This window comes from Thermobia domestica, chromosome 9, assembly GCF_964235325.1.
Source record: "Thermobia domestica chromosome 9, izTheDome1.hap1.1, whole genome shotgun sequence".
Lineage (NCBI taxonomy): Eukaryota > Metazoa > Arthropoda > Insecta > Zygentoma > Lepismatidae > Thermobia > Thermobia domestica.
The window spans coordinates 167845618-167873036 of NC_137462.1; the positions used below are offsets into that span (position 1 = coordinate 167845618).

The following is a 27419-nucleotide window of genomic DNA, read 5'->3' on the forward strand; positions in this document are numbered from 1 at the left end:
TATATACACGAGAGTCGTTCCGAAAGTTTTCATGGAAACTAATGGAGATATATAAATAACAACAGGACAGCTAAACAGTTCAATATTTCAGCTACAGACTGTCACTTTTCCATATAGTTCCCATCATTCCGTTATGCACTTTTGCCAACGATGATGAACCAGAGTCTTGTAAAAATCGGAACCAGCTGAGGCTAATCACTTCCTTACAGCTTTGACAACAGCTTCCGAGTCTTGAAAATGTTCGCCACATTCAGCTTTGTACACAATTCTTTGGTCGTTATCCGGTGATCAGCACGGATCAGTTGATCAAGACGCTCTTCATTGCGAGGGATGACAGCTGTGCAGGATCGACGGAGCCGTGGCTTGTCACGAACACCCATTTCATCACCTCAAAAATGCTGTACCCATTTCCTCACATTGCTCACGTCTATTGTATCATCTTCATAAACCTTTACCAAGCATCGATGAATTTCAATTGGCGCAACTCCTTCAGCAGTGAGGAATTCAACCACACATCGTTATTTCATACGCACGTCCATATCAGGCTCCATTTTGGAACACTTCTATGCTGGCGCAAAATATCGCAGAACAACGGGACCAGCTGCAAATGAAAGGGGAAGGTTCAAGAATTAGCACTACACCAACGGCATCTGGCACATACATACAAAGTCAACACAAAAAATAGGAGGCATTAATTTCGAAACGATCCTCGTATATAATATTAAGGGATTTTGAGATACGACCATTTTATTTTAACAATTGCAACTCCCACTCTTTTTTCTACTCGCGTTTTTCTTCTCTTCTAGGATAAATATCAAAAAACGCTTTAACATGTCCAATTATTTTAAATGAGAAGTCCATATTCCAAATTTTATGTCTACTATTCAGAGATTCCGAGATACGGATATTTTAAAATAATTACCACCTCTCTTTCCCATTCGATCCCACTAAGGATCTTTTAAAAAATCCTTAGTGGGACCTTACTTCGCAAATTCTATCTCCTGTCAAAATTTCAGATTTCTTGCTTAAGCAGTTTGAATGTTGATCAATAGTCAGACAGGACCTAGATAATGGAATTGAATATTAATTTATTTGTAGAGAAAGCATGTAAATTATACAAGGTACAGAAAACTTAACATGTTTTGACTAGATTGAAACTTTTTTTAATTACATTTATTTCTTTTTCATTCACAGATACTGTCTAGAAATGGAAATGATGTGTTGTTCGCTCCGATTAGCATCGAGATAATTCTAGCTTTAACTGAACTGGGGGCGAAAGGGAAAACAGCTGATCAGATTTCAGCCCTCCTCTCTAATTCAAATGATCTGAAAAGGGTAGTAAAAGACTTTTCCAAACTCTTCACTAATTTAAAGGTAAGTAAGCAGTATCAATCAAGCTAATTTTGCAACATTTATTGTCCAATAATAAAATAATTAATTTTAATGATGTGGTAGAGTAGTGTTTCCCTATCGTGAAAACATCGTTCTTCATTGACTTGCTATGGGTGGAAAACATTAACATTACACAATAAAGGGATGAAAGAAACTAACTTTCCAAATGTGGATGTGAAGAAGAAACTTCAGCGTCTCTTTTCAGCACCGAGACTACACAAAAAGTGGGCCTACAGTTTAAATTGAACCAATCACCGTTATACATTCACATTTTAATGCTCTACCACAGAAAATTTAACCGGGAGAACGTATCCCAGAGGCAGTGGAGGAGAACGTAGAGAATCATGCAAAACGCGCTAGAAAATACGATGGCAGGAAAAAGAGGAGGAACGAAAGAGGCTATAGTTGAAGGACGGTATTAAAAGACTAAATTCCTATGTAAAGACGAAAAGGTTAGTTGGCGCATGGAAGTTTCTCTGTTTCCGACAAGTGACCTGCCGACATCCATAATGAACATGTTTTTTATTATTAGAAATGCACATTTTATTTACAACATAGCTAATCAACAGTATGTTCATGTACTTTTCTATAGCTTAAATTAACATTTAACATGCTAATGTATTTTTTGTTCTATGTAGCAATCAAGGAAAGTTTCGCTGAAATTTGACTAAGTTGATATCTCAAGCTTGATGGTCCAGAACTTGGAAAACAAAAGGTCTGCGCGTGGGAAAACATTCGACATGGGCAGAGTTGCAGTATTTTATGAAGTGAAATAGAGTAGCATTTAGTTACAAAATGTGAAAAATCATAAATATTGTAATTTTAAACGACTTTTTTCTTCACTGCTTTTCACAACTTTAAACATATTTTAAACAACAAGCATTAATTTCCATTATACGTATGCGCTCACTGGTGTTTTCGCTGAGCAAACTATAGCTATATTTCTTGCGCTGTATTAACTGGAGAGCGTTTTTCTAGCTGAGTTCCACTGACCGATAGATACAAATATTTGCAAGAAACGAGATGGGACTATTTACTTCAATTTTCGAATTTTCTCGAATTGATATGATAGACACCTCGGACAATTTCATTGAGAAAGCAAATCCGCTCGGACGCTTATTTTATGCCGAAAAAGAGGTCGTATGGTAACCCTTTACGTAAATACTAAGAACGTCAAGGTCAACCACTATGCTAAGTTTGATTAATATCGAATGAGTTCACCTCGACACGTATGCTATACACTGTCCTTGTGATATTGAGTTTGTAAAAAAAAAAAAAAATGAAACGAAGGCCGAAAAGGCATTAGGATAATGTTGAACTGTATGGCTTAAGGAAGCCGAAGATTCACCACCGTCATACAAACAAAATATTACCATTAGATCAGGGATGCAAATAAACAACAAAATTTTAATCGTCCCAGAAAAAAGCTACTAGCCTACATCTCACAATAGAAATCATTTACTTACTTTCGGTATGATATTAAATACTCGCCCGCACCGATGAACCACTCGCACCGGGCGAGTGAGCGAGTGCTTATTTGCATCTCTGCATTAGTTTTTACTATATGCCGAATAGGGATAGAATCGAGGCGAGACCAGACAAGACTTCATATAGTCTTGGTCTCCTCTCCATCGATAAATTTAACCTTTCAAATCTGAGATTAATTATGGTTACTGCTTTAATAAAATGTGGAATGTTTAACTACTTGTAAACATAAATGCATATTCCGAATACGGTGTCTATGATGCTGCTGAAATGTTTGTATCAATCGGTATTTCAATCGCTCATAAGGAATTGTACTCATACGGAATTTTGGAATCTCCAATGACTTCTGTCCTTAGCCAACTGGTTTCACTTTCTACTTTGTATTCCTATTTTTGCGATATCCATCCTAATAGTGTCCTCCCATCTGCGCTTAGGTCTACCTAATGGTCGTTTTCCGATTTGATTTCAAGTTTAAACGTTGCAAGTGTTCCTACTTTCTTCCATTCTGGCTACATGACCTGCTCACCTGAGCTTTCCAGACTTGATGACCATAACAATGTTTAGTAAACGGTATAAACTATGCAGTTCCTCGTTATGAAATTTCCGCCATTCCTCATTCCCGTTCCTCTTGGGTCCGAATATTCGTCTCAGGATTTTATTCTCAAATACTTTTAGTTCGGGTTCTTTCCTCAGAGTAAGCGAGCATGTTTAGAAAGTATGCAGCACTACATGCATCATTATTGTTTAATATATTTTCAGCTTCAGATTCCTGAACAGAATTAGCGACTACAAAACATTTTAAACTGAATAATAACATGAATTTCCTGTTTTCAATCGACATTTAATTTCTTTGTGGATATAATTTTTGTCTGTTAAGATTGATAAAGTATCTACTTTGTCAAAAGTATTTGATATTTTCACACCCATAATTTCCAATATTACAACCCCAACGAACTTCCATGTATCTAGTTTACTTCTAAACCCATGTCCCTGCAGTCGTTTAAGAAGGCTTCTGCCTTGCTTTCTATTCTCTGTGTTTTCCCCTACCATCTCCTATCGTATCGTATGCTGATGACGTAAATTTATATAATAATAATAATAATAATAATAATAATAATAATAATAATAATAATAATAATAATAATAATAATAATAATAGATCTATTCATATTATTAAATGTTTCATTCCACATTTACATTCACTAAATACCTCAAATTGCTCTGAATTTAAATTATATCCATCTCTGACATTTTAAAATTTATTTTTATTGCTACGAGATTGCTATCTCATCTTTACTGCAGAAAAAATCCTGATATGGGGTTGAACGCTTGAATATTAAGTGTAATGTGAAATGTCACTGAAATATAATAATATATATATATACACTTTGCAAGGAACTCAATCTATATATAATCGTTTCCTTTCCTGTTGATTTTTTTTTACCCGACCTATTGTGTTCTACAACAATATCACGCATAATGGTGAATAAACCATTACGTATAATATGTAATAAAATCTCTATTCAAAGCACGTCTTTCCAATATATGCTTATATCTCAGTGAACTTGTGGCAATAAAAAAAAAGTCAAATGTAAAAATTAAAATGGAAAACACCCTCTCTGCAGTCAAGTAAATTTAGAAAATTTTCCGGAAATCACAGAAATTAACAGCGGTTTCACTCTACAGTATAGTATATTTATATTATTATATAAAAGATTAAAGTAATTCACTAAACTTAAAGTTAACACACGGCGCAGGCAAGGAATAAGAATTTTCTTTTTATATCAACTCTAAGTGAGGAAAGTAGGTTAATTAAGGGTAAAACAATAACCTGAGCTCGGAAGGTTATTTACTCATTACCTTTTTTACGTAAATTATGCGTAATGTACTAGTAATTTAGGTCATGTAGAAAACTCAGTGAAATTTGGTTCGCGAGGTTTTGACAACGCGAGAGTTTGGTCGACGAATTTTCTACCGCGAGATTTTGTTCGTATACTATAAAACATTATGAAATGTTTTTAAACATCGTCAGTTTACGAAGACAATATGGTAGTTTATAAAATTGCAAAATACAACGAGAGATCATACAAATTTGGAAGGAACCATTTAAAGCCTTTCTTCTTTGTGTCAGACTAAACAGTAACCAGCATGAAAAACGTCTTATTTTAATTTGTAGGTGTTTCTAGTTTTTACGTACTACGCGTTTTTTACACTCATGTAGAAAACTTTTTTTTGTACTTAGAATTGCCTACTCTGATAGTAATATACTAAATCTCATAAGTTGCTGAAGTTGAAAATAATCAGCATGCGAAATCCCGATTAAAAATAAATAAATACACATTTGAACTTTTTTTAAAATTCAGCTTAAAATATGGGGGGGGGGATAAAGGAGAAAATTGGTTTTACCCTAAATAACCTAATAAAAGGGTGAAATTAGAGATGTTAATTCAGCAAAATACGAAAGAAACAATTAGTATCATTTTGCAGTTCATGGTGTAAAATAAGATATCGATTACAAATGACTTTTACAATTTAACCATTAATTACTCATTAATATATTGTATATTTTGATAGGGGTGATATATTTTGTATCCAAGAGAACACATTTATAGTACGTTTATTTTCTTTTTACATATTATTTTATCGTGATTTATTATTATGAATTGTTAATTAATTAATTTATTTTAATTTATTTTAATTAATAAATGAGTTTCCTTTCACGTTGTAAAAGTATTATAAACTTCCAAACTATGCAAATTCAATACTGAAACCGGAAACAGTAAATGTATAGCTTCCGGTAGTAATAGAAAGGCATATACTTAGAGATGGATTTTATTCAAGGAACGCTCAAGTCATATGAAAAGCAGTTTCTCATTTTTGCGTGTGAAAATTAATATTGAAATAGATACTGGGAGTAGATTTATGCTACTTCAGGTTGCAAGGGAGAAATTAAGTTGGAAAACTGGAACGTATTCTTGTGGTACCGAATCCATATAAGGAGCACTATCTGTTACCGTTTTTGCTTTATGGCGATGAACATTGAAACCAGAGGTGGTCGGTTTGTACAGTACAACTTTCAGTTTAAATAGAGGATTATAAAAGGGGTGTGGAACATACAAGGCTTAAGATGGAATATATTCTTGTGAAGCTAAACCGATCGAAGAAAACCGCTTTTCACTGTTACCATTTTTGTTCTATGTAGTCTAGTGTTCAGATTATAAGTGATAGTGAATTTCTATCATTCCCAATTTAGTATTGAGATAAAAGTGAAGATAGAATGTGTTTTTGCAACGCTGAAGCGATTACAAAAAAACATTTCTCCATTTCTATTTCCGTGTTTGCTCTAGGTTGATTAACGTTAAAACCGGAAGTTTGAATGAAGAATTAAGGCAGAAGATGGAACCTATTTTTATGAAAGTTTAATCAACTTAAAAGAAAAGACTTTTTTTGGTATGTTGCCGTCTTTGCAATGATTCTTATCCACAGACAAATCGACATAACTATTCTAAAGATTTGATTTGAGTTTAATGCTTCTTTTAGCACCGGAGCTAAATGAGACTTGTGCTTCCAGTTGTGTTCCGACACTTTTACGCCTCTCGTGGGTTAGTCAACTTTGTGTTGTGACAATTTTCTAAAAATTTCTGAGTCGCCACCACGTATATAAACGTGGAAATTTCTATTCAGAAGATCCGAATCCGATGATAAGGCGACAATGGTATCCACAACGATTTCTTTATCACACTGCACGGGACCAAAGACAACAACCGTGACTCACTAAGATTATGTTTTAAAGACATTATAAGAAATACCCCCATGATTACTATCTGGAACGTATAATTAGTAATTTCTTAAATTATAAGAAATGATTAACAAGACAGATTTTACTGTAACCAGTTTCTAAGACTTGAAAAAATTAAATGAAATCTTTGAGTTTTACGTCCCATGGGTATGGTAGAAAGGTTGGAAGCAGAGAGAAGAAATATGAAACAGAAGATGGGAAAAAACAAGAAGATAGGAAAAATTTAAAAAAGAGAGATTTTGAGGACAAACATAAAAGAAGAGAGAAGAAACGTTTAGAGATTAATAAAGAGAGTGATGATCAGTTGGAAAAAAGCTTAAAAGAAATGAAAAGGAAGTCTACAAAACAGAAACAAATGAAAGTTCACAATAGGAAACATGATAAAGAAACCCCGTTTGTTGGTTTTTGGGAAGAGACAACAGAAGAATATGAGAAGATAGTGAAAGATATCGATAAGATTAATTTTAACGAGATGACCCAGAATGAGTTTTTGCGGTTTATCTGCAAACAAAATAAGCAGTTTCAGAAAGAACTGAATATTAATATAAGTCGTAGTTTCGAACAATGTTATTCCTACTGGCATAATAAGATGGACGAACTCAGACAGGAGATGGGTGAGTTCAAGATAGAAGTTAAAAAGGATGTAAGTGAGAAACTGGAGAAAATGAAAGAGGAAATCCATGAAGTAAAACGAAAGGAAAAGGAAAAGAAAGAGAAAATTGACGAAGTTGAATCCACAATAGAATCAATGGTTACAAGGCAGGATAGTATGAATACTATAATTTGCGATATAAAGTCCGACCAGGAGAAACGGAAGGAAGAAATATATAGAACTCATGTAAAGTTATTAATGTTCAAAGGAGAAGTGGACAGACGAGTTAAAACTCTGGAGGAAGGATTTCAAACCCTTGGAATAGATAAAAACATACACAATACCCATGAACTTAGCGTAAATAAAGTTGAAAACATACTGCCACGTGTTGCTAGTGTCACCACAAGTTATACAAATTCCGTTGTTACAACGGTAAGCCAATCACAGTCCCAGCCCATTTATGTGATGACATCTGCATTAAAAGATAATAAAATAGGAACCGATTCGCGAATTATAAGTAGAGTCGCAGAAGAACAATGTCAGCCACTTAAACAGCATGTGACAGGAAGTTTGAATGTTGCAACAAAAAGAACTGAGCCAGTGGTACAACCGATGGTTGAACCTTCCCCTATGTTCGAATTAAATGACAACGATAACGAAATTGAAGAACAAAGAATAAAGTTCGGCGACCTTCGCGATTTTCCGAAATTCGATGGGCAATTCAATGGCGCTGCCGAAACATTTCTGGATAAGCTCACAAGGACATTGAACTTGTTTCAGTTATCTGAAAAAAACAAGTTGGTTGTTGCATCATTATGTCTAACTAGATCGGCTGAGGCATGGTTTAGGAGTGTCGAAGGTGAATTGAAAACATACGAGGATTTTGTGCGACGCTTCGAAAGACAATATCTGTCTCAACGAGTAGAGAGAGCCCAGAAAAAGCAACTACAACTCATGCGGTATGATAAAAACAAATATCAGACAGTGTCAGACTTTGCGTGGGCTCTCGTGCAGAAATATCAAAGTATAACAAGTGTTGTGGATGAAGAAGAACTTAAAGATTTAATCTTGAATAGTATTCCGGCGGATGATGCGAAGATCTTACGTGGTACACCCAGTAAAAATGTGGATGATTTGCTCCTGCGCTTAGCGGAAATACAGGACTACAGTGATAGTGATTATCGAAGAGGTACTGTGGAAAGCCGAGACCACAATCGTAAAATGTATCAACGACCACAAGTACATTATGTGAAAAAATCTAACACTGATACTTTGGTTCAGACTGAAGTAACTGATACTCAGGACTCACTGTATATCCCGAGGTCTTTTATTACGGACGCACCAAAGGGAAATAGCAGCTATGAGAAGAGGAATACCACACCAAGACCAAGAGGAAAAGGATGGGGATTCCCAAATTATTGGCCTCCTCCTCCCTGGTACCAATATAACCCATATTGGTGGAGAAATAATAAATATCGACAAGATGCGACCAAAAGAAGAACGAATCCTAATATTATAAGAAACACGCCGACGGCGCACGAAGTCGCGCCGACTGCAGATTCGATTTCCTTGACCTATTCACTAGGAAACTAGGCTAGCGTCCTACTAATGTAGACGTCGAAGATTGCGAAATTAAGAAATCCACTAATACAAATAAAACAGTAACATTTCATGTTGGACCCTACGTTGTAGTAAAGCTATTGAGGAATTGTGCCATATTAGAAACATTAACTCGTCAAAATGTAGGAACACATAACCTTAGAAACCTGAAAATATTCAACTGTATAGAGGACAAAAACAAAGGATTTTAATCAAATATACTGTCTCATCTGATATCCCCGATGACAACAAAAAGAAGTAACTGAAATTTTATCTTACGATAAATTTTTCTCAACAAAGGGGAGAATGTAATGCGCCCCTATTCTCTATCTGTTCGGAATGCATTACATATTACGTATTTCTTATATTATTATCTATTTGTTCAATTTCATCTGTTTTATGTTTAATACTTTTAGTTTGAATTTAATGTAGGTAATAAGTCCGCTAATCTGTACCTCAAGATATTTTCAGTAAAAAAACGAAGAAGAAGAGAATTGATAGATATATTTCCATGATGTTCTTCAGGATTTAGCAAGCGAGTTTATGAGTGATATTTGAAATTTTTCGAGGGTAAGCGAAAAAGCTTGCGAAACAGAAGGAATTATTTTAGAAAAAAGGAATAGTGATTTACCTTATACAATATTATAAATATAGTTTGTGGCGAAGAAGATAAAAAAATCATGCAGCACTAAGACATTTTAGGTTGGGAGAGATCTATTTCTCTCTCCCATGTTCTTCTGTCACCAACATTATTAATCGTGAATCAACCAAATTAACATTAAATAACAAAATGTACTTCTTCTAAATTACAAGTTGTATTATGGGACAAATGCATCTAGGTTACAGTTATTTCCAAATTTAAATTTGATATGCACAGGTCAGGAAAAGTAAACTCAAAGAAGTAAGGGAGGTACTAGAAAAGTAAAATATATGTGTATATGTGTTTTACTATTATTATCTGCAAGTAATAGAATGAGATATAGATGGTCGTCTTTGTCAGGATGAAATTTAGGATATAATGGAGGAGTTTTCTCTGCTGTTGGTATTGCTGCTACAATTGAATCCTGAAAAAAAGGAAAATACTTTATTAAATATAATCAAAGGATGTAAGAAGATAGAATAAACAAAATACTACTTCCTAAATAAAAGATGGATGTCAATATTACATAAAACAAGAAAGAGTAAACTAAAAGAAAATATAAATAATATAGAATAATGGTTAATATAATTAATTAAGTTATGAAGATAAAAGATGAGCAGTAATACTTACCTGTGGAGGAATAACACCTCAGTTGCACCGAAACATCCTGTAAAGAAAAGAATGTAAGTTAATCATAACTATAAAACACATATATTAAAAAGCAAAACTACTCTATTAAGAAAAAAACTAATGTAAAATTTAAATAAGTGAACTATGTTTTATTACTTGTACTCGCTATTGTCTTCCGTATTTTATATCTTTCCATTATCTCGTGTAAACAAGATTATAACCTTTAATGTTCTGGATTAGAATAATTTAATATATTTCTTGACAACCATTTTAGTTTAGGATTATTTGAAGTATTGATTGATGTAAATTGATTTATGTTACGTGAGGTTTTAATGAATACTCACCTTGCGTTGTGATTGATTGTTTCCTTTTACAACTCCCATCGTTACCGCGAACCGAGAATTTTCCCCATTTTAGGAAAATGGGGTGGCGTATCCACTGGGCCACAGATGCTCACTTCTTTGCGGATGGAGACTAAGCCCGAAGGACGACATTGCATCTTAAATTTTGACAGTTGCGCATACCTGAGATATCGGCAGCTGAAGATTAAATATTTGTGATTGGGTTGCAAATATGATGGATCCAGAAAACACCATACGGATTGACGCGCGTCTGCACCACACAAGTAAGACATCGGATGCTTGTCGGAGCGGGAGTGTTACAAAATATAAACAAAATGTTAGGTCAATTTCGGGGCATAACACAATCTAGTGTGGGATTTGAACCATATGAGGTCCCACGGAGAATCGAACCAGGGTCTTCCGCGCCAAGGACGTGTATGCTTTCCACGCCATACTATAAGACTTCCCATACCTATAAGTAGTATAGCTTGGAAGTCTAATAAATCGGTAATATTTAATTCAATGCTATTAGAATGCCTGTTTTTCACATGGGAAGAATGAGTTATGAATAATACTTAAGAGATATATAAATAAATACGAATACAATGTAATATTTTTCTGGTTTCAGAATACTTGTCAATGCAAGTTCGATTTCGCTGAAATTTCGTTTACAAAGAGCTCATTTGTGGCTAACCGGTTAGCGTACCCACCTTAGGCGTGGAAGATCCGAGTTCGATTCCCGGCGGGAGCTTATGTGGTTCGGATTCCACGTTAATCAGTAGTTCAAAGTTTCATGTAGCCTCGGTGTTGAACGGGACGTTGAACTCGATATCAACTCAACTCATTTCGTTCACAAGTCATCTCTAAAATGCTTATAAACAACATTTCACAACGTCAAGACCGAGTCAAAACATTTTCTTGCGTCTGAATTCACGCAAATCCACACAAACCATTCGGCATATTTCTATTCAACTTAATACGTTTTCGTGCACCGGAAATCAGAAGATTTTCCTCGTTTTGTGGAAATTGTTTCTCAAAATTTATATTCTTTAAACTGAATTTTCCAAAAATATATATAAAATTTCATAAATGTTTGCTGAACTTTCAAAATAAATTCGTGAAAATAATGTAAAATACTTCAATAAACCTATGTTTACTTCAACAAACCTTGAATAAACACCTCGGAATAGAATTATCCAAAACTCTGTCTTAGAAAATTTGAACTTCTTAGGTTTTCTTCCCCTTTACACCCTTTTAGATCGTGATTTTCAGACATTTCTATTTTACCCATGGTCTTGAGCCTGAGGAAAACATCTTAAGAAAACTTCAATTACCTACTAATCAGGGAAAAAACAGTCCAAGTCCTTAGGTTCACATTTCGTAAAACTGTCCTACTCACGGCCTAGGACTCAATGAACAAAGGATTCCTCGCACTTTTCTAATGGAAAAACGGTTTAGGATAGCTTTTTTTTTTTTTTTTTTTAATGTGATATTTCAATTCTTCACATCCGACGGAAAAAGTCATAATGAGACTACCGCCGGAAAGTCCTCCTAAGCCCTCTACTATTAGGATCATGCAAATGAAACTTATAAGATTGTGCTTTTAGATTATTCCACACGATTCTTCTTGAACGAAACATAATTTTTGACTTTTGTGCTTAGAAATAGATAGCTAGATCAAATATATCTATCGAGTTTATTAATGGCATCAATCTTGTGGATTATGAATATGGGAGTCATTTTCATCCCTGTTAGTCCATATGAGAACCCTCAAACGAAAGCGAAGTTTTCAATTCTCTTTTTTTGTAGTAGATAGCTGGAGCAATTACCTATATCGAGTTCGTTAATAGAGGCAACTCCGTACAGTTTAAAAATATAGAAGTTACTTTTCCACTTCGTTACTTCACACATTAACTCTTGAACGAAAGCGAATTTTTTGAAATTTGTTTCTTGCAGTAGATAGCGAGACAGGGTATTTCAGTCGAGTTCATCAATAGAGGAAATTCTGTTGAGTTTGAGAATATCTCTCATTTGCTGCAACAGTGACACAACTCAAAAATAGCAACTTTTCAGGAGACGAGTTTAAAGGTTTCGACATGTTATAACTTCAACAGTAATTGATTTAAAGAAACTGTACTATCATCACATTTTCATAGATATATTATCTTTATTAGATAAAAGATATTTAATCTTTGCTGTGGAGGTATTCTTATCTTAAAAGCCGGTAAAAAAATATATGCATTCGAACTTATGCCATTCTTGTAGTAAAATGTCACTTTAAAGAAGAACCATGTTGTTGTTTTAAAACCAACTAGTTTATTATCTGGACTTTTTTCGGATTGAGTCAATTTTGAAGTATAGCCCAATGCTAAAGTAATGACAGGTCAGCATTTCCAAAAAAGAATTTTTAATAATTATTGTTACAGGAAGTATTGAGAAATTTTGCAAGACTTATTAAAATTAACGTTATCATTGAAATGTTTAAACCATAGTAATGAATGAACTTGCCCCCTTCAATACATTTCTTTTCCACTTGCCTTCATTCCTTTTAAGCTTAACACTTTTCTTCGTGGACTTGCCGAGATGTGGATGCAGCACTACTCGAAAATGTATGAGAAACTGAAATTCTTCTGCTTTTCTCCGCATTCACTGTCACTCTCAGCATCACCAATGAGTACGTATGTTCTATCGTCAAGTCGTCACAGTCTTCAGAGGTAGACCCACTAGAGGACGAATTGGAACTATCAGACGAAGAACGGGAAATATTAGGCGTTGAACTTAAACTCGATATATTTTACTATTCCCATTCCTATTATAGCTATCAGTGGTATTAAACGAGCTTGTGTTAGACACCATATTTCCTGTATATAAAAAGCACAAAACTTGTAATGTCAAAATTTAAGTAGAAAAAAAGTAAGTGAAATAAAATCGAAATTGTGATACATTTGAAGGATCAGGAAGACTGTAGTCAAAATCAGACAAAATGTATGAAAATTATATACTACGGAAGGTATAACGTCGTTGGCTTCCCGCGAAAAGTTGTAGTGACGTTTATGGGGAGTGGCCAGCATGGTTACTCGTGGCTCGCTGAGTAGACGGTGGGTGGTGATTGGCTACCCGCTTACCATACATATCCCCAGTGACGAGCAGCTTCAAGTGCGGGAAGCCAATGACGTTAAAGCTTCTGGACTACAGGGTGTTTCAAAATGAACATCGGGGTTTTGAGGCGTAGTAGTATTTAGTACATTTAGCTTACAGTTATAAATGAGACATCACATGAAAAAGAAACTCAAACAATTGTGTTGGTACCCCTATGCGTATGCGCATGCTCTGTTTCCTCTGTCTTCCATTAGAAAGCGTTAGTTTTGTTTGTCTAGTATAGACTAGTGTTTAGTGCTAGCTTGTTTCGCATGGCATCGACGTTCACCAAATCTGAAGCATTGCAATTTTTACCTTTGGAGGCTTATAAAGAATCATGTGTATTTGCCTCCGCTACCAACTAATCTACACAACTTGAAAAAACAGGATTGAAACAGTTATTCCAGACACTCTGATCAAGGTTTGGTACGAACTCGGCTATCAACTCGATTTGTGCAGTGTGACGAATGGTGCTCACATTGAACACTTGTAGGAAAAACTGTTTGAGTTGTTCTTTCTCAGTTCTTTCAAACAATTACATGTATTATTTACATTTGTACGTTAAATTTAATAAATACCAGAAAGCTTTAAAATCCTGATATTCATTTGAAACAGCCTGTAGAAAATAAATCTTAAAATTACTTGAACACATTTTTATTCAATAATTATTCAAACAATTGGTCGGATTACTAATAATTATTGAAACACTTGTTCGGATTACAAATAATTATTCAAACAATTGTTCGGATTACAAATAATTATTCAAACAATTGTTCGGATAACGAATAATTATTCAAACAATTGTTCGGATAACAAATAATTATTCAAAGAATTGTTCGGATAACGAATAATTATTCAAACAATTGTTCGGATAACAAATAATTATTCAAACAGTTGTTCAAATAACGAATAATTATTCAAACAATTCTTCGCATAACAAATAATTATTCAAACAATTGTTCGGATAATAAATAATTATTCAAACAATTGTTCGGATAGCTAATAATTATTCAAAGAATTGTTCGGATAACGAATAATTATTCAAAGAATTGTTCGGATAACAAATAATTATTCAAAGAATTGTTCGGATAATAAATAATTACTCAAACAATTGTTCGGATAACTAATAATTATTCAAACAATTGTTCGGATAACTAATAATTATTTGAACAATTGTTCGGATAACGAATAATTATTCAAACAATTGTTCGGATAACAAATAATTATTCAAACAATTGTTCGGGTAATAAATAATTATTCAAACAATTGTTCGGATAACTAATAATTATTTGAACAATTGTTCGGATAACGAATATTGGAAACGAATATGTGATATTAGAATATTTGAACTACAGAAGAAAAATATTCGAATAACTAATATTTCAATAACTATTCGAGTAACTAACAGCACTATTCCAAAGATAAGGAAGAAGTTGAAGAAAAGGTATAAGAGCCACTTCTTTCCCGTAGGAATCTAATTTCGTAATACTTATTTCACTCTCGGCCTAAGGTTCAAAGGAAAGATTTGTACAAAATTTCATGTTCCTGTGCCCCAAAGTTCCAAAGATCTGATAAAATTCCATTTAAAGTGTTTATATCTAACAGTTTGGGAGATTTTAGGAACAGAAGAAATCATTGACAGTTCCTTATCCCTTTTAGGAATAATGTTGCCGACGATACGAAGAAAACTGAAAATGAAATATTTCAGTTGAATGTCAAATGATTATGACCTTTAGGTCCCCTTCATTCGCATCCACTGAGTGGAAACACTGAGTTGCGCCACTGCTTATGAAAAGACGAGCAACTGACAGCAGGTACCAAGACTTCTTGTTATTTTCTGTTTCCCCACCCCTTTTATTGCCCATGTTATGAATGGTGTTGCCAGGACACATAGAAATACATGGAACACGCAGAAGCGCACATATAGCTATTTATGGTTCGAGATTTCAGTGTCCATTCGGCGACTATCCGGTTCATATAGTTCGTAGAAGCATTTCCACTGTCTAAAGTTATTCCACTTTGAGAAATAGCTGTTAATAGTAAGCAAGCACTTCTTATTTTGCTGCTCAAAAAGAAGAAACGTAGAGGGAAAAAAACGAATGTCCGTGCATCCTATGCTATCAACGAGATTGCAAACTGGCCTGTATCATACTTTGTATCGTGATCTCTGTGCAGACAAAATGAAGTTCTTTAACTACTTCCGTATGTCGAAAATTTTTAGATATTTAGAACTAAATCCTTTTCATTGAGTGAGTTCCCTGGGTTTTGAAGATGCTGACATGAAGGGGAATATTTTAGATTCCCCGGATGACAGTTGGCCTGAACTAGCTTGAATGAGGTTCTTGAGAATTCACAGGACGGCTCTCTTTCTGCTAAGAGATTTGCCTTAGAGGAGGATTTGCATGAGAGCAATCCTGTCATTAGGACTATATACATATGCATATTATTTCCATACTTTTTTTTTTTTTTTTTTTTGAGGTGTTGCAGCTCCAAAGTCAACATAAACTTTGTAATTAATTTCTCAATTTATATTCTTTTGTTAGACGCAGGTAATACTCTTCCACTTATCTATATTTTTTGTTTATATATTTTTATTACTTACTCCGGTGCTTGTGGTCCCTAGTTCGATCCCAGGTCGCGGCGTGTGGACTTTGTGGTGGACAAACACCGTGCTCGTGGGTTTTCTCGGAGTTTCCCGTTTCCTCCCACTTTCTTCATTCCATCATTTCATTCATTTCTCATCATCACCGTCTCCTTTAGCCTAACCGGCATATCCGTGGGACGTAAAACTTAAAAATTTCATTTCATTTTTCATTTTTATTACTTAGAGTTCAACTTCATTTCAACACGTACGCTACTAGGCTACATGTGACGTAGATCTACAAACCACAGTACCTGCCACCGGAAATCAAACCCGACTCCTGCAAGGGTACAAGTTCTAAGCATTTAGCCACAAAGAATCCCATAAATATATATTTGGATTTGTCAACAACATATTTCCGTCCTTTACTTCTTTCCTTAATGATTTAATAATAATAATAATAATAATATTAATAATAATAATAATAATAATAATAATAATAATAATATTAATAATAATAATACATAATTCTGTAAAGACAATAAATTGGAGCGTGCCAATATTTTTTTCAAATTAGTCTGGAAACCAAAAATGGTACATGTGTACCAGGTTTGGTTTTAGTAAACAGATTAGAGTCGAGATGGAATATTATTCTTGGGACACAATTGATTACAGAAAACCGCTTCTCCCTACCTATTACTGTTTTTACCTTATAGTAATCAACGTTTAAACCGGAAGTAGTTGATTTATGCCATTTCCGGTTTAAATAGAGGGTTAAGAGAGGAGATAGTACATATATTTGAAATGCTAAATTGATTACAAAAACACTTTTCGCTATCTATTATCATTTTTATTCTATGGCGATCAACACTGAAATAGGAAATGGTTGATTTCTGCCACTACCGATTTGAATAAAGTGTTAAAAGAGAAAATGCGAACTATTTTTAGAACGCTAAGTCGATTCCAAGGAAATCGAACTTGTTCTCTTATCGGTTTTCTTTATATAGATTAATATTGAAACCGGAAGTCGTACTGGATTTCTACCACTTCCGGTTTTAATACAGTATTAAGGATGGACATGGAAGATATTCTTGGAACACTTAATTGATTTGAGAAAAACCCCTTCTCGCTATCTATTATGGCTTTCGCTCTATAATGGCAACGTTAAAACCGGAAATGGTTGATTTTTTACCACGTCCGGTTGATTAATCGTCTCCATTAACGAAATCGGACGAGATACCATAATCGCTCCACATATCTATTGCAAAAACAGAATATAACAATTTGGCATTTGTCCAAGAGTTATCGTAGGAGTAACGGACGGACGGACTAAGAATACAATATTATAAGTCCCGTTATGTGATAATAATAATAGTTATAAACGTATCCGGAAATGATTCATTTGGCATAAGGGGTGGCTGCTAATCTGGTGATGAATGACTGATACCCAAAGAACAAAACATAATAAACGACTAGGCAGAGTTGGATTTACTACTAGGCCCGGGGCGCAACGTTTTGAGGGGAGCACTTTGAATAAAAATTTAATTAGCAAGACGAAGAAAGGTGCAAAAATATAATAATAATAATAATAATAATAATAATAATAATAATAATAATAATAATAATAATAATAATAATAATAATAATAATAGAAGTCAAACAGTTTCCAAATAATAATTGATTTAGGAAGTATATTGGCGTTAATCATTGGTCGTCGAAGCTAAATAGAATTTTAACGTTCTACTTGCAGTAGACAGTAGCGAAGAGGCGGGTAATTATGGTGTACTGCACTTCGCTCGCAACCCTCTGTGCATGAGCTCCTCAACACCTTGTCACAATATAAATCTAGATAACGTTCAACAAGCCGACAAGGGCGCCCATGTGGTTTACAAGGGGGGCAGTATAAGCGACGTTTCAAAAATAGTTTCAAATTTTGCTGTAACTAATGTAAACATTCTATTGGATTTTCGATATTCTGAAGTACAATTTCCTCTAGGGGGGGGGGGGCGATCGCCCCACCTTGCCCCTCCTGATGGGCGCTCTTGCAATCCGATTATTTTATTTCCTTTAATGAAATTCTTAGTGTTGGAATATTCAAATTATTACGGGCGAAAATTCAAAACGAATTTATTTCATTATTGCGCCAACGCATATCGTAAAACTCATCATTCTCTGTAACTATTTCAAACAACAAGAAAAGATCGTGAATTTATAGTAATTAAAGTCTTTCTTCACAACATATGTAAAATGAAAATTCATTAAAATTTCTACTAAAACGAAATAAAGGTATGCATAAAATAAGTTTTTCATTATTATTTTCTATTGTGTTAAAAATTTCCCCCATCGGCGAGGGGTAGTAAACCCGCGACTAGGGCAGGCACGGAAAGATCAAGTGTGCATGTTTCGTCTAATCAGCGCCTTTTCTTCTTTTCTTTCTTCCCCCTTTTTTTTTTTTTAACAACATATACATATATTGGCATCGAGATACACTGGCAACCTTGTGCGGTGACCGCCACTTCAGTGTCCCCGTACGAAGGCTACAATTTAAAGCAATGCTTTTCCTCGAGTGGAAGACACTGAGAGTTGCTCGAGACAGTTGCGCGAGAGCGGTCGGTGGCGGCAACCGTTTTAGTGGAAGCAACTGCAGTGGAAGCAAACGAAGGCAGCAATTTAAAGCAATGCTTCACAAGCAGTTGCTCCACCGAGTTGCGCCACTGCAGTGGATAAATATGAATAGGGACTTAGGCTAAGGTAAACGAACGATTAAGGCAAGTGAATGATAATGGAAGAACTAGTGGAATTGGAATGGGGGAAGAAATGGGAGTACTCGGAGAAAACCTACGAGTACGCTACTGTCCATCAAAACTTAGGATCGAACCAGGGACCATACGCGCCAGAGGTAAGTGCTGAGTCACCGTGCCTCCTCACGGGACAAGGAATGAAATGCATTATGAAATTTGAATTATGAGACAGGGCGAGAAACATAATTCTCGTTTCGTTTTCGAGTCGTTATGTTTCGAGACGAGACGAGAGAAGAATTTTTGGAGCCTCGTGGCCAATACAAGCTCATTAAAGTTTTACATGTAAAACAATGTTTTAGCGTTACATGATTCATAGTTAAAAAACTATAAAATGATAAAGTGATGTACGAACAGAATGAAGAGAATTTATAAATGTTTAAAGATACGCACGTCCTTAGTACACAATATATTTCAATAATAAATATGGTTTAAGTGTTCGTTATATCCTTCGTGGACTTCTCGTGATGCGGAATGTTTCTGATACCTTCTAGATGAAATAAGAAGAGAATCAAGGTATAAATTTTATACATAAGTTAAGGAAACGAGAAGGGAAAAGAGATCCCGAGAGTTTAGGGGAGACGAGCAAGAAATCTCCGAGGATCCAGATGAGACTAGAATTCGAGAATAATTTGCAAAATGAGACGAGAGAACCTTATTTCTTGATTCGTTTTGTCTTGTAAGCAACACTACTTAGGAGCTGTACTTTAAAAAAGTTTTATCTATAGTTTAGAGTGCAAGGAGAACATTTATATAAAGTGCCAAGACTGTACACCTAATAGTTCTGAAGATCTAGTGAAGGGAAAAATGTTATTAAACTCATTATTCCCCTTAGGGACTGGATTTCAGAAAATATCTTATAATCTTCAACTAAAAGGGCAAGGAGAGTTTAAAAGTTATATGCCTAAAAGTTACGGAGTTCTGGTGAATAGGGAAAATCATTCAAATATCCTTATTTCAACCTTAGGGGGACACATTTCGAAAAATTTCCTGCTTATCTATAGTTTATAGTACAAAAAGAACATTTTTGCAGATTCTTCGCGTGATAGTTTCGTAAGTCTGGCGAACAGTAAAAAAAAATCGAATTCCTCTTCTCCTTTGCTTAAAGGCCGCATTTTAAAAAGCTCCGACTTATCTACAGCCTAGAGTCCAAAAAGAATAATTATACAAAATTTCAAGATTATATGTTTAATAGTTTTGGGGATCTGTGAAACAGTAAAAAAAAAAAAAAAAAAAAAAATCATACCCCATTACCCTTTACATCGTTTTATCTACAGCCTGGAGTCGAAGGGGAATGCTTGTACGAAATTTCCAGATTCTATGCCTAATAGCTTCTGAGATCAGTTAATGAGTGAATCATTGATTTAGTCAATGGATTATATAGGCCTATATCTAGATTACAGGTGTTTTTCCAATCAAATTCTTCCCTGTTCAAAACTAGGTTCCATATTCTGGAAATAAATAAATAAATAAATAAATGTTTAGTTAATGTCAAATAATTTCAGGAACTGGGAGGAATTTCACTTCAAATTGCCAACAATTTGTACGTAGAAGAAAGTTTTACGTTACGTGAAGAGTTCAAAGCCCTTGCACAAAAGACATTTGGAGCAGAGCCTCAGAATATGAAGTTCTCCGATGGAGAAGAAGAGACAAGGAAGAAGATTAATTCATGGGTGGAAGACAAAACAAACAATACTATCAAAAATTTAATCCCGGCAGGTAAGTGTTTAAACTTATAGTGTAGGATTAGCAAATGCCCCATGAGTTTCTGCGGGCAAGGTTTTGCATTCCTCCTTCTAGTTGTTCATACAGAATTTCTCTGAACTCCAATTATCGCATGAATTTATTAGGCGACATTGGTTTGTGCACTTCAGGTAGGCATGTTAGTGAATTACTACACCTCTTTTTTATTCTATTCTACGTCAAATATCAATAAACACACAAACACTTTTTTAATTATTTTAAATGAAAACACCAAATACCGATTTTCATGTAATCTAAAGGATTTTTTTCTGCGTCTTTTATATTGAATTTCTCTAAACTCGAGTACAGAGAACATTTGTACAGATACATGTTTATTAATTCAACATATTGAGATACGCGAGGAATCCGTTTCTTGTCATGCAGCAAAATAGTCTGCTGTTTTTCGTTGGTGCGTAGCAATGCGGGTAAGCGTAGTGGAGGGAAGGAGCATGGCTTTATGAGCCCCTTGGATGATCTAAAAGGGACCATACCCCAGAAAATCGCTGTGATAGCAAATCAAATGTTGGAGCGTGTTTTTGACAGCTTCGACAAGAGACTTGAAGACGTCATTTTCAGAACTTAAGATTTCGTTTCGAAGATTTTGTAATGCCTGTTAAATGGAATAAAATAAAAATGTATAAACATTGTGTAATGAGTGCGTTATTATAAATTTTAAAAAATCAGATCTTTTAGCCGCACCCAGCATTTCACAAATTTAAATTTCTCATTTTCGATGTACAATTGATTGCATCTTATGAAAATGTCTCATTATGGATAAACTGTTTTTGACAAAGCGAAGTGCAAAAAATATTCAAATTTGCCTCTTTTCCTGCAAATAAATACTGGATTTTCAAAAGTTCTATAATCTAAAATAGGGACGTGCTTATCCTCCAGAACCTCTCCATGAATTCTCCTAGCGAGAAACAAGAACAATAACTGCTTTAAACTTCTGCTATAATTCTGCCGTGTTTCAGATTTTATCAAGGGGGTGGAGGCGCAAGAGTTTCACCGACATATTATCGCGTTTTTTTATTAATATATTAGTATACAATTTCTTAAAATCCACTTTATTTTCACTCTCTCTAAATAACGACCATGATATTTAGTGCCCTTCTCTCCCGCACATAGTATATTGTTAATTAAAAGTGTTGACCTTCTCTATGCACTTTTTAATCAAACTTTTAGTTGTTGCTAAGATCTCATTTTATCCACCTTTAACTTCTACGATATGTTCCGTTATAATCTTCCCTTGTGTTCTTCTCTGTCTGAAAGTGAGTATCATAAACAAGTGTAATTTGTTTGAAGCTTAGTGCCTCTTAATAATAAGCGAATGTATATTTAAAATGCATCTACAATTTAATTTAGAGCACAAATCCACGTGTTACCCATACGTAAATCGGACAAACGATCGCACTTACAGTAAATACTAATCACTATTTGCATTGGAAAGTTACCCGATATCAGCTGTGTATGTGTGTCTTAAAACATAAATAATGTCTAACTGCAATTTAGAATATGTCGCCTCGGAAAAATAACCATTTTGTTTGATCTGTGCACAAAGGTTGTCTAAGACAGAATTTTCGAAACGAGACACCCTCAACTTTTTTCTCATAGGCAAATATTGCTATCAACGTTAAAGGGGTCTCAGTAAATTAGTTTTTTTTTCTTTATGGCAAATTCTAATATCCTACGTTATGAAATACAGGACAAAAGTAAAAGCGCTTTGTAAACATGAGTGTTATTTCTTCTAACTTAACAGGTATGATTGTAATGTTGTGATACTTACAATTGTAAAACTTTTGCTTCCTATCTGTCTCTACACTAGTATTTCACTAATATGTATATACAATGTGTCCGGATGAAAATATACCAATAACAAATTTGAATAACTCAAGAACCAGTAGTGATAGAATCGTCCAGTTTTATTTTTCGGTAAAAGAAAAGAATGTAATTTTATACCTAGCAGACAATTGAATTCAACAGGACTTCACGCATGCACATTAATCGTGAGCAAAATGGTGTCCTTTGTTGTTCGTCAGAAACTGGAGTGCTGTTTTTGTTTTGCAGAATTCAAGTCTCCTGTAGCCGTACAGAAAAGATGTAGACAACAATTTGAACAGGAATCAACAGACCGATAATACATTGTTAGATGGCACAAACAATTACTGGAAAGTGAGTCTGTGTTGAGGAAAAAAGGTAGTGAAAAAAAATAAAATAAAATAAATAAATAAATAAATAAAACGTGAATAAGAAGTGGAGACGGTTCAGGAAGCCTTTCAGCGAAGTCCATGCAGATCAAGAACAGGTTGAAAGACATACCAAAGATACCTCGCGATCGAGGTCGAGGTTTAAGTCGCGGTCGTTACCTCCATGTCTAGGTCTAGATGGATGAAGGGCGTACATAGCAAAGAGGTCGCGTTCTCGCTGTAAGTTCTTAGATTGAGGATAAACATTACTGTGACGTGGGTGAAATTATTCCGTCAATGCATAAAAATCACCTGAAATCTATTAATGTGTCTTTCACAATCACATTTTGAAATTGAAAGGATCAAATAGTTTATAAATAGGAATGGACGCGACGAAACATGAGAAATGACAAAGTCTCGTCTCTTGTTTTGAAAGAAATGTGAGTCTCATCTCTTGTTCATCTCTATCAATAAATCAAATACTTTTTAAAATATTTTTATCAATTTTCTGTGAAGAAATGTCCTCTTTTAGCACTCAGGCGAGAAATCATTTCTCAGTAAAATAAAAATCATTTCCCAGTCTTCAGGATTCGAGGTGAAGGGGATATTAACTTTACCAAATGAAGTTTCGTCACTGCAGTTTCATTATTCGACATTGCCTCCTTACATATATTTCTTTACCTTATATCAGTAACGAATTTAGAAGAAATTCCTTTTTTTGTTAATCTCGGAGTCTGGGGTGGGAGCGTGAAGTTTTTAAGCATAGATATGATTAACACCAGCTTCTTTTTTCTTTAGAAATTCCGGAATTTAGGGATGTCAGCCTGAATGCTCCCTCCTTGTAACCGCCACTGCTTTATAAGCTACAGTATAATTCTCAGATAAATATGAGTAACTTATCTGACATTCCCATTTGAGTTGCTATTTTCTTCTATCCTCTATTTAAAACGTGCCTATTATGATATTGTTTGTGCCTCTTATCCCATATTTGTGGAACATTGTTAATTAGTTCTATTAATGTGTCTTTCACAATCAAATTTAAAGTACAGCAAAACCTCTCGAGCATAAATACACACAATCCTCTGCAGACAAAACTCTAAACAAATGAAGATTTTATTCCGTGCAGCACTTCAGGGAAAACCAATGAGAACGGGAGCTGCAGCGATGATTCCACTAAACATCGATGTAAAAGAAACTCGGTTGTTTATCATCGCGACTACTAATTAACCGTCGTGGTCGACCTGTAGGTCGCGATGTAGCGTACATCTCCAGCATGCACTTACCCATCTGAATCTATGTGTTTGTTCATTATCGAGGTAGCGACCGCGACTTACACCTCGACCTCGATCGCGAGATATCTTCGGTATGTTTTTATTCTAAAAGATTGAGTTTCAGAGCTTACAAACTACTGCTTGTTCAAATATTTCAGTTAATCACAACCCTTGCATATATAAATTTACAGTTGAAGTACTATCGCATATTGATGAGGACAATGATTTCCTTAGAAGACTAGCTTTTCCTGACGAAGCTACTTTCCATACGTCAGTTAAGGTGTATAGGCATGAGTGAGGAAAATCCATATCAGTTTGTGGAACATGAACGCAACAGACAAAAATTAAATAAACGGCGTGCATTGACTGAAAATTCTGTCATAGATCCATTCTTCTTCGAAGAGACTACAATTATGGAGCTACGTACCTGACAATGTTGGAAAATTATGTTGTACTTCTTATATCTCACGGATACATGTTCCAACAAGACGGCACTCCTCCACATTATTCCCGTTGCATGAAAGAATTTCTAGATAATCATTTCCAGAACAATTGAATTGGAAGGGTAGGTCTCATTCATTGGCCCTCGGGATCCCCGACATGACCTCCTGGACTTCTTTCTTTGGTGATACGTGAAGACTTTTGTGTACCAGACCAAAGTTCAAGATTTGGATGATCTAAAACAAAGATTGTCGATGCTTGTGGATCCGTGATATCTTTAATGTTACGCAACACCTGGAAGGATACTGAGTACCGCCTTGATGTTTGCCGATCAACAAAAGGGACACATGTGGAAGTGTAGTAAGGTGAATCGAGTGATTTTTTGTGCTGGATATAAAATTCTATTCTTTCCCCTTTACGAAAAACAAAACCAGAGGTTTTATCACTATTGGCTCTCCAGTTATTCATATTTTTTATTGGTATAGTTTCATCCGGTCACACTGATATAATATATTGTAAAACAGGGTCCTCATAGGCATATTTGTTAAATTTCGAAAGCGGATATCATTCTGTATTTAATAGATATTTCATTCTCTGTAACTTAGAATATACTAGTTATCGATAGAATCATATACAGCATAGTCTAAAAGTTCTGCATATGTAATTGTTGACTTTTGTTTCGTTTCTCATAAAGGAACATTCGAGTCTGGTACAAAGATCGTACTTGTTAATGCAATGCACTTTAAAGGAAATTGGAGTGTAAAATTTAACTCATCTCTCACGCGGCCTGAACCATTTTATAATGGTGAAAACCAAACAGGTGAGGTAGATATGATGCATGCCGAGCATAAATTTCTGTATTTTCAAGATAATGATCTTGAAGCTCAACTTCTGGAATTGCCGTATGAGGTAATTGTATAGATATTTTTTTATTATTTTCTTACTTTAAAAAATCTATTACGATAAAACAACTGTCCGGTTGAAACGCACTTAAAAAATAATTTTCGTACGTTAATGGATACGTATTAACTGCTCAGAAATATTTGAATCACCGGCTGGTAATAAGTGCTTTCTGCTCGCAGGTCTACTCATAACATTACGTACTAGCATTTATATATGGAAAATACCTTCTTTCTATCCGTAAGTCGTATTAGTTACCAAAAAAAAAAAAAAAAACTTCGCAAATAGTTTTTATCTTCACATCCACTAATCGTATTCTAATGAAAATAGCCAAATACTCGTATATTGCCTAGGACATAGAGTATTTTTCGAGTTACAGTAGAATTACAAACTAAACCAATGTATTTTATCAGGAGTACAACTGTTAAAAGAAATTAAGAGACCATTCGCGTGTTACCAATAAGTGTAACGTTTAGACCAATATGGACTAGCCATTTGTTATTGTCATGACGAGAGACTGAAAAAAATAGTTCAATTTGTCCCTTGGATAATTATATTCGTAAATATTGGCCTTCAAGAAAAAAAAAATGTTTTTCTTTGTGTGAAAACTACCATGTATCTTTCCTGCAGGTGGAGGTCCAGATCTATACATCAGCTTCTTCTTTTTTTATTTTTTTTAATTCTTCCTGAAAAGCAATAAACAAATTTAATTTGTACAGCAATTTATGTTTTGTATTGCATTATTGACAGCAAAGGAAATTACTGTTATCGTTAATTAGTAGTAGTATGTATTTTACGAAGCAGAGAAAGATGATGACAAATCAGTACAGGACTGGCCAAGTTAAGGACTCTATATATATAAACTTAACACATCAGTTGCAAGACATAAGTGACAAAATCATATTTTCTGTATTGAATAAATATGTAGTACAAAATAGGCACAGAAAAAGTTGCAACAATACTGAGACAATCAAACGTAATCGTGAAGTTACTTCAGTTACTTTAATAGTTTTTACGCAGTTCTTCACTTGATGAGCCAACCTTTGGTAAGAAGACTCAAGAAAGCGTTTGCGATCGAGAAAATCGACCAAGGCCTATAAGTCCTGCGCCCTGTGATCTCTGAGGGGCTCCTCGGGTCTCGGGCCCTTGGCGATCGCCAAGAGCCAACATAGCCAGTCCGGCACTGTGACGAATAGGCCTATAGTTTAAGAAAACAAGTACCAACTTTGCTATTCTATACATTGTCCAAGAAGGTAACTGGTTATCAATTGTGATCACATGGAAGTTTCTAATTAAATGTTGAATCCATAATATCGCGCAGAACGAGGAATTGGAATTGCATATTCCACGAAGTGAACCTACATTTTTACGAGAAAAACTGAAGTAACTTAATATCACACATATATTCAATATCATTTTTATATTGTAACTAAATGCTACTCGGGTCCAGTTCGTTGTTTTCGTAGTTCTTAAGTTTTAAAACTAATACCATTTTTTCTTCCGCCATTCCAATGAGAAACAGTTCAAAATAGCAAACAGAATAATATTGAGCTAATTCTATGAAACAATTAGATGTGTATGTGTCATATGATCCCTTGATCAATGTTTGAAGCGACTATGAAAAGATAGATCTAAAAAAATAGTAGCATTTTATGGTTTAATAGTGGCGTAATTTCCGAAAAGTAAGCGGGAGGGGGTTCACATCTCGATACCAGCGTACCGGTAGTCGCTAACGCTCTCGCCTTTGGTGTGAGTGGTCCCGGATTCGATTCCCGGTGGAGCCACTCGGTCGCAAACGTGTAACATCTTTTTGAGGGCAGCAATCTTCAGTGAGGTTTTTTCCTGGGTTTCCTTCATTCTCACCAGTCAAATACTGGGATAGT

At 34.8% G+C, this 27419-nt stretch overlaps 1 protein-coding gene across 2 annotated transcripts in view; it reads left to right on the top strand.

The window, feature by feature from the left end:
- The window catches only part of LOC145695190 (leukocyte elastase inhibitor-like), a 135418-nt gene that overhangs the window by 87639 nt on the left and 20360 nt on the right, over nt 1-27419 (top strand). For both annotated transcript variants that reach the window (XM_081772159.1, XM_081772161.1), the window contains exons 3-5: nt 1195-1374; nt 20501-20714; nt 25331-25545. In XM_081772159.1, the coding sequence (XP_081628285.1) occupies nt 1195-1374; nt 20501-20714; nt 25331-25545 (609 nt within the window). The remainder of the gene's footprint in view (nt 1-1194; nt 1375-20500; nt 20715-25330; nt 25546-27419) is intronic.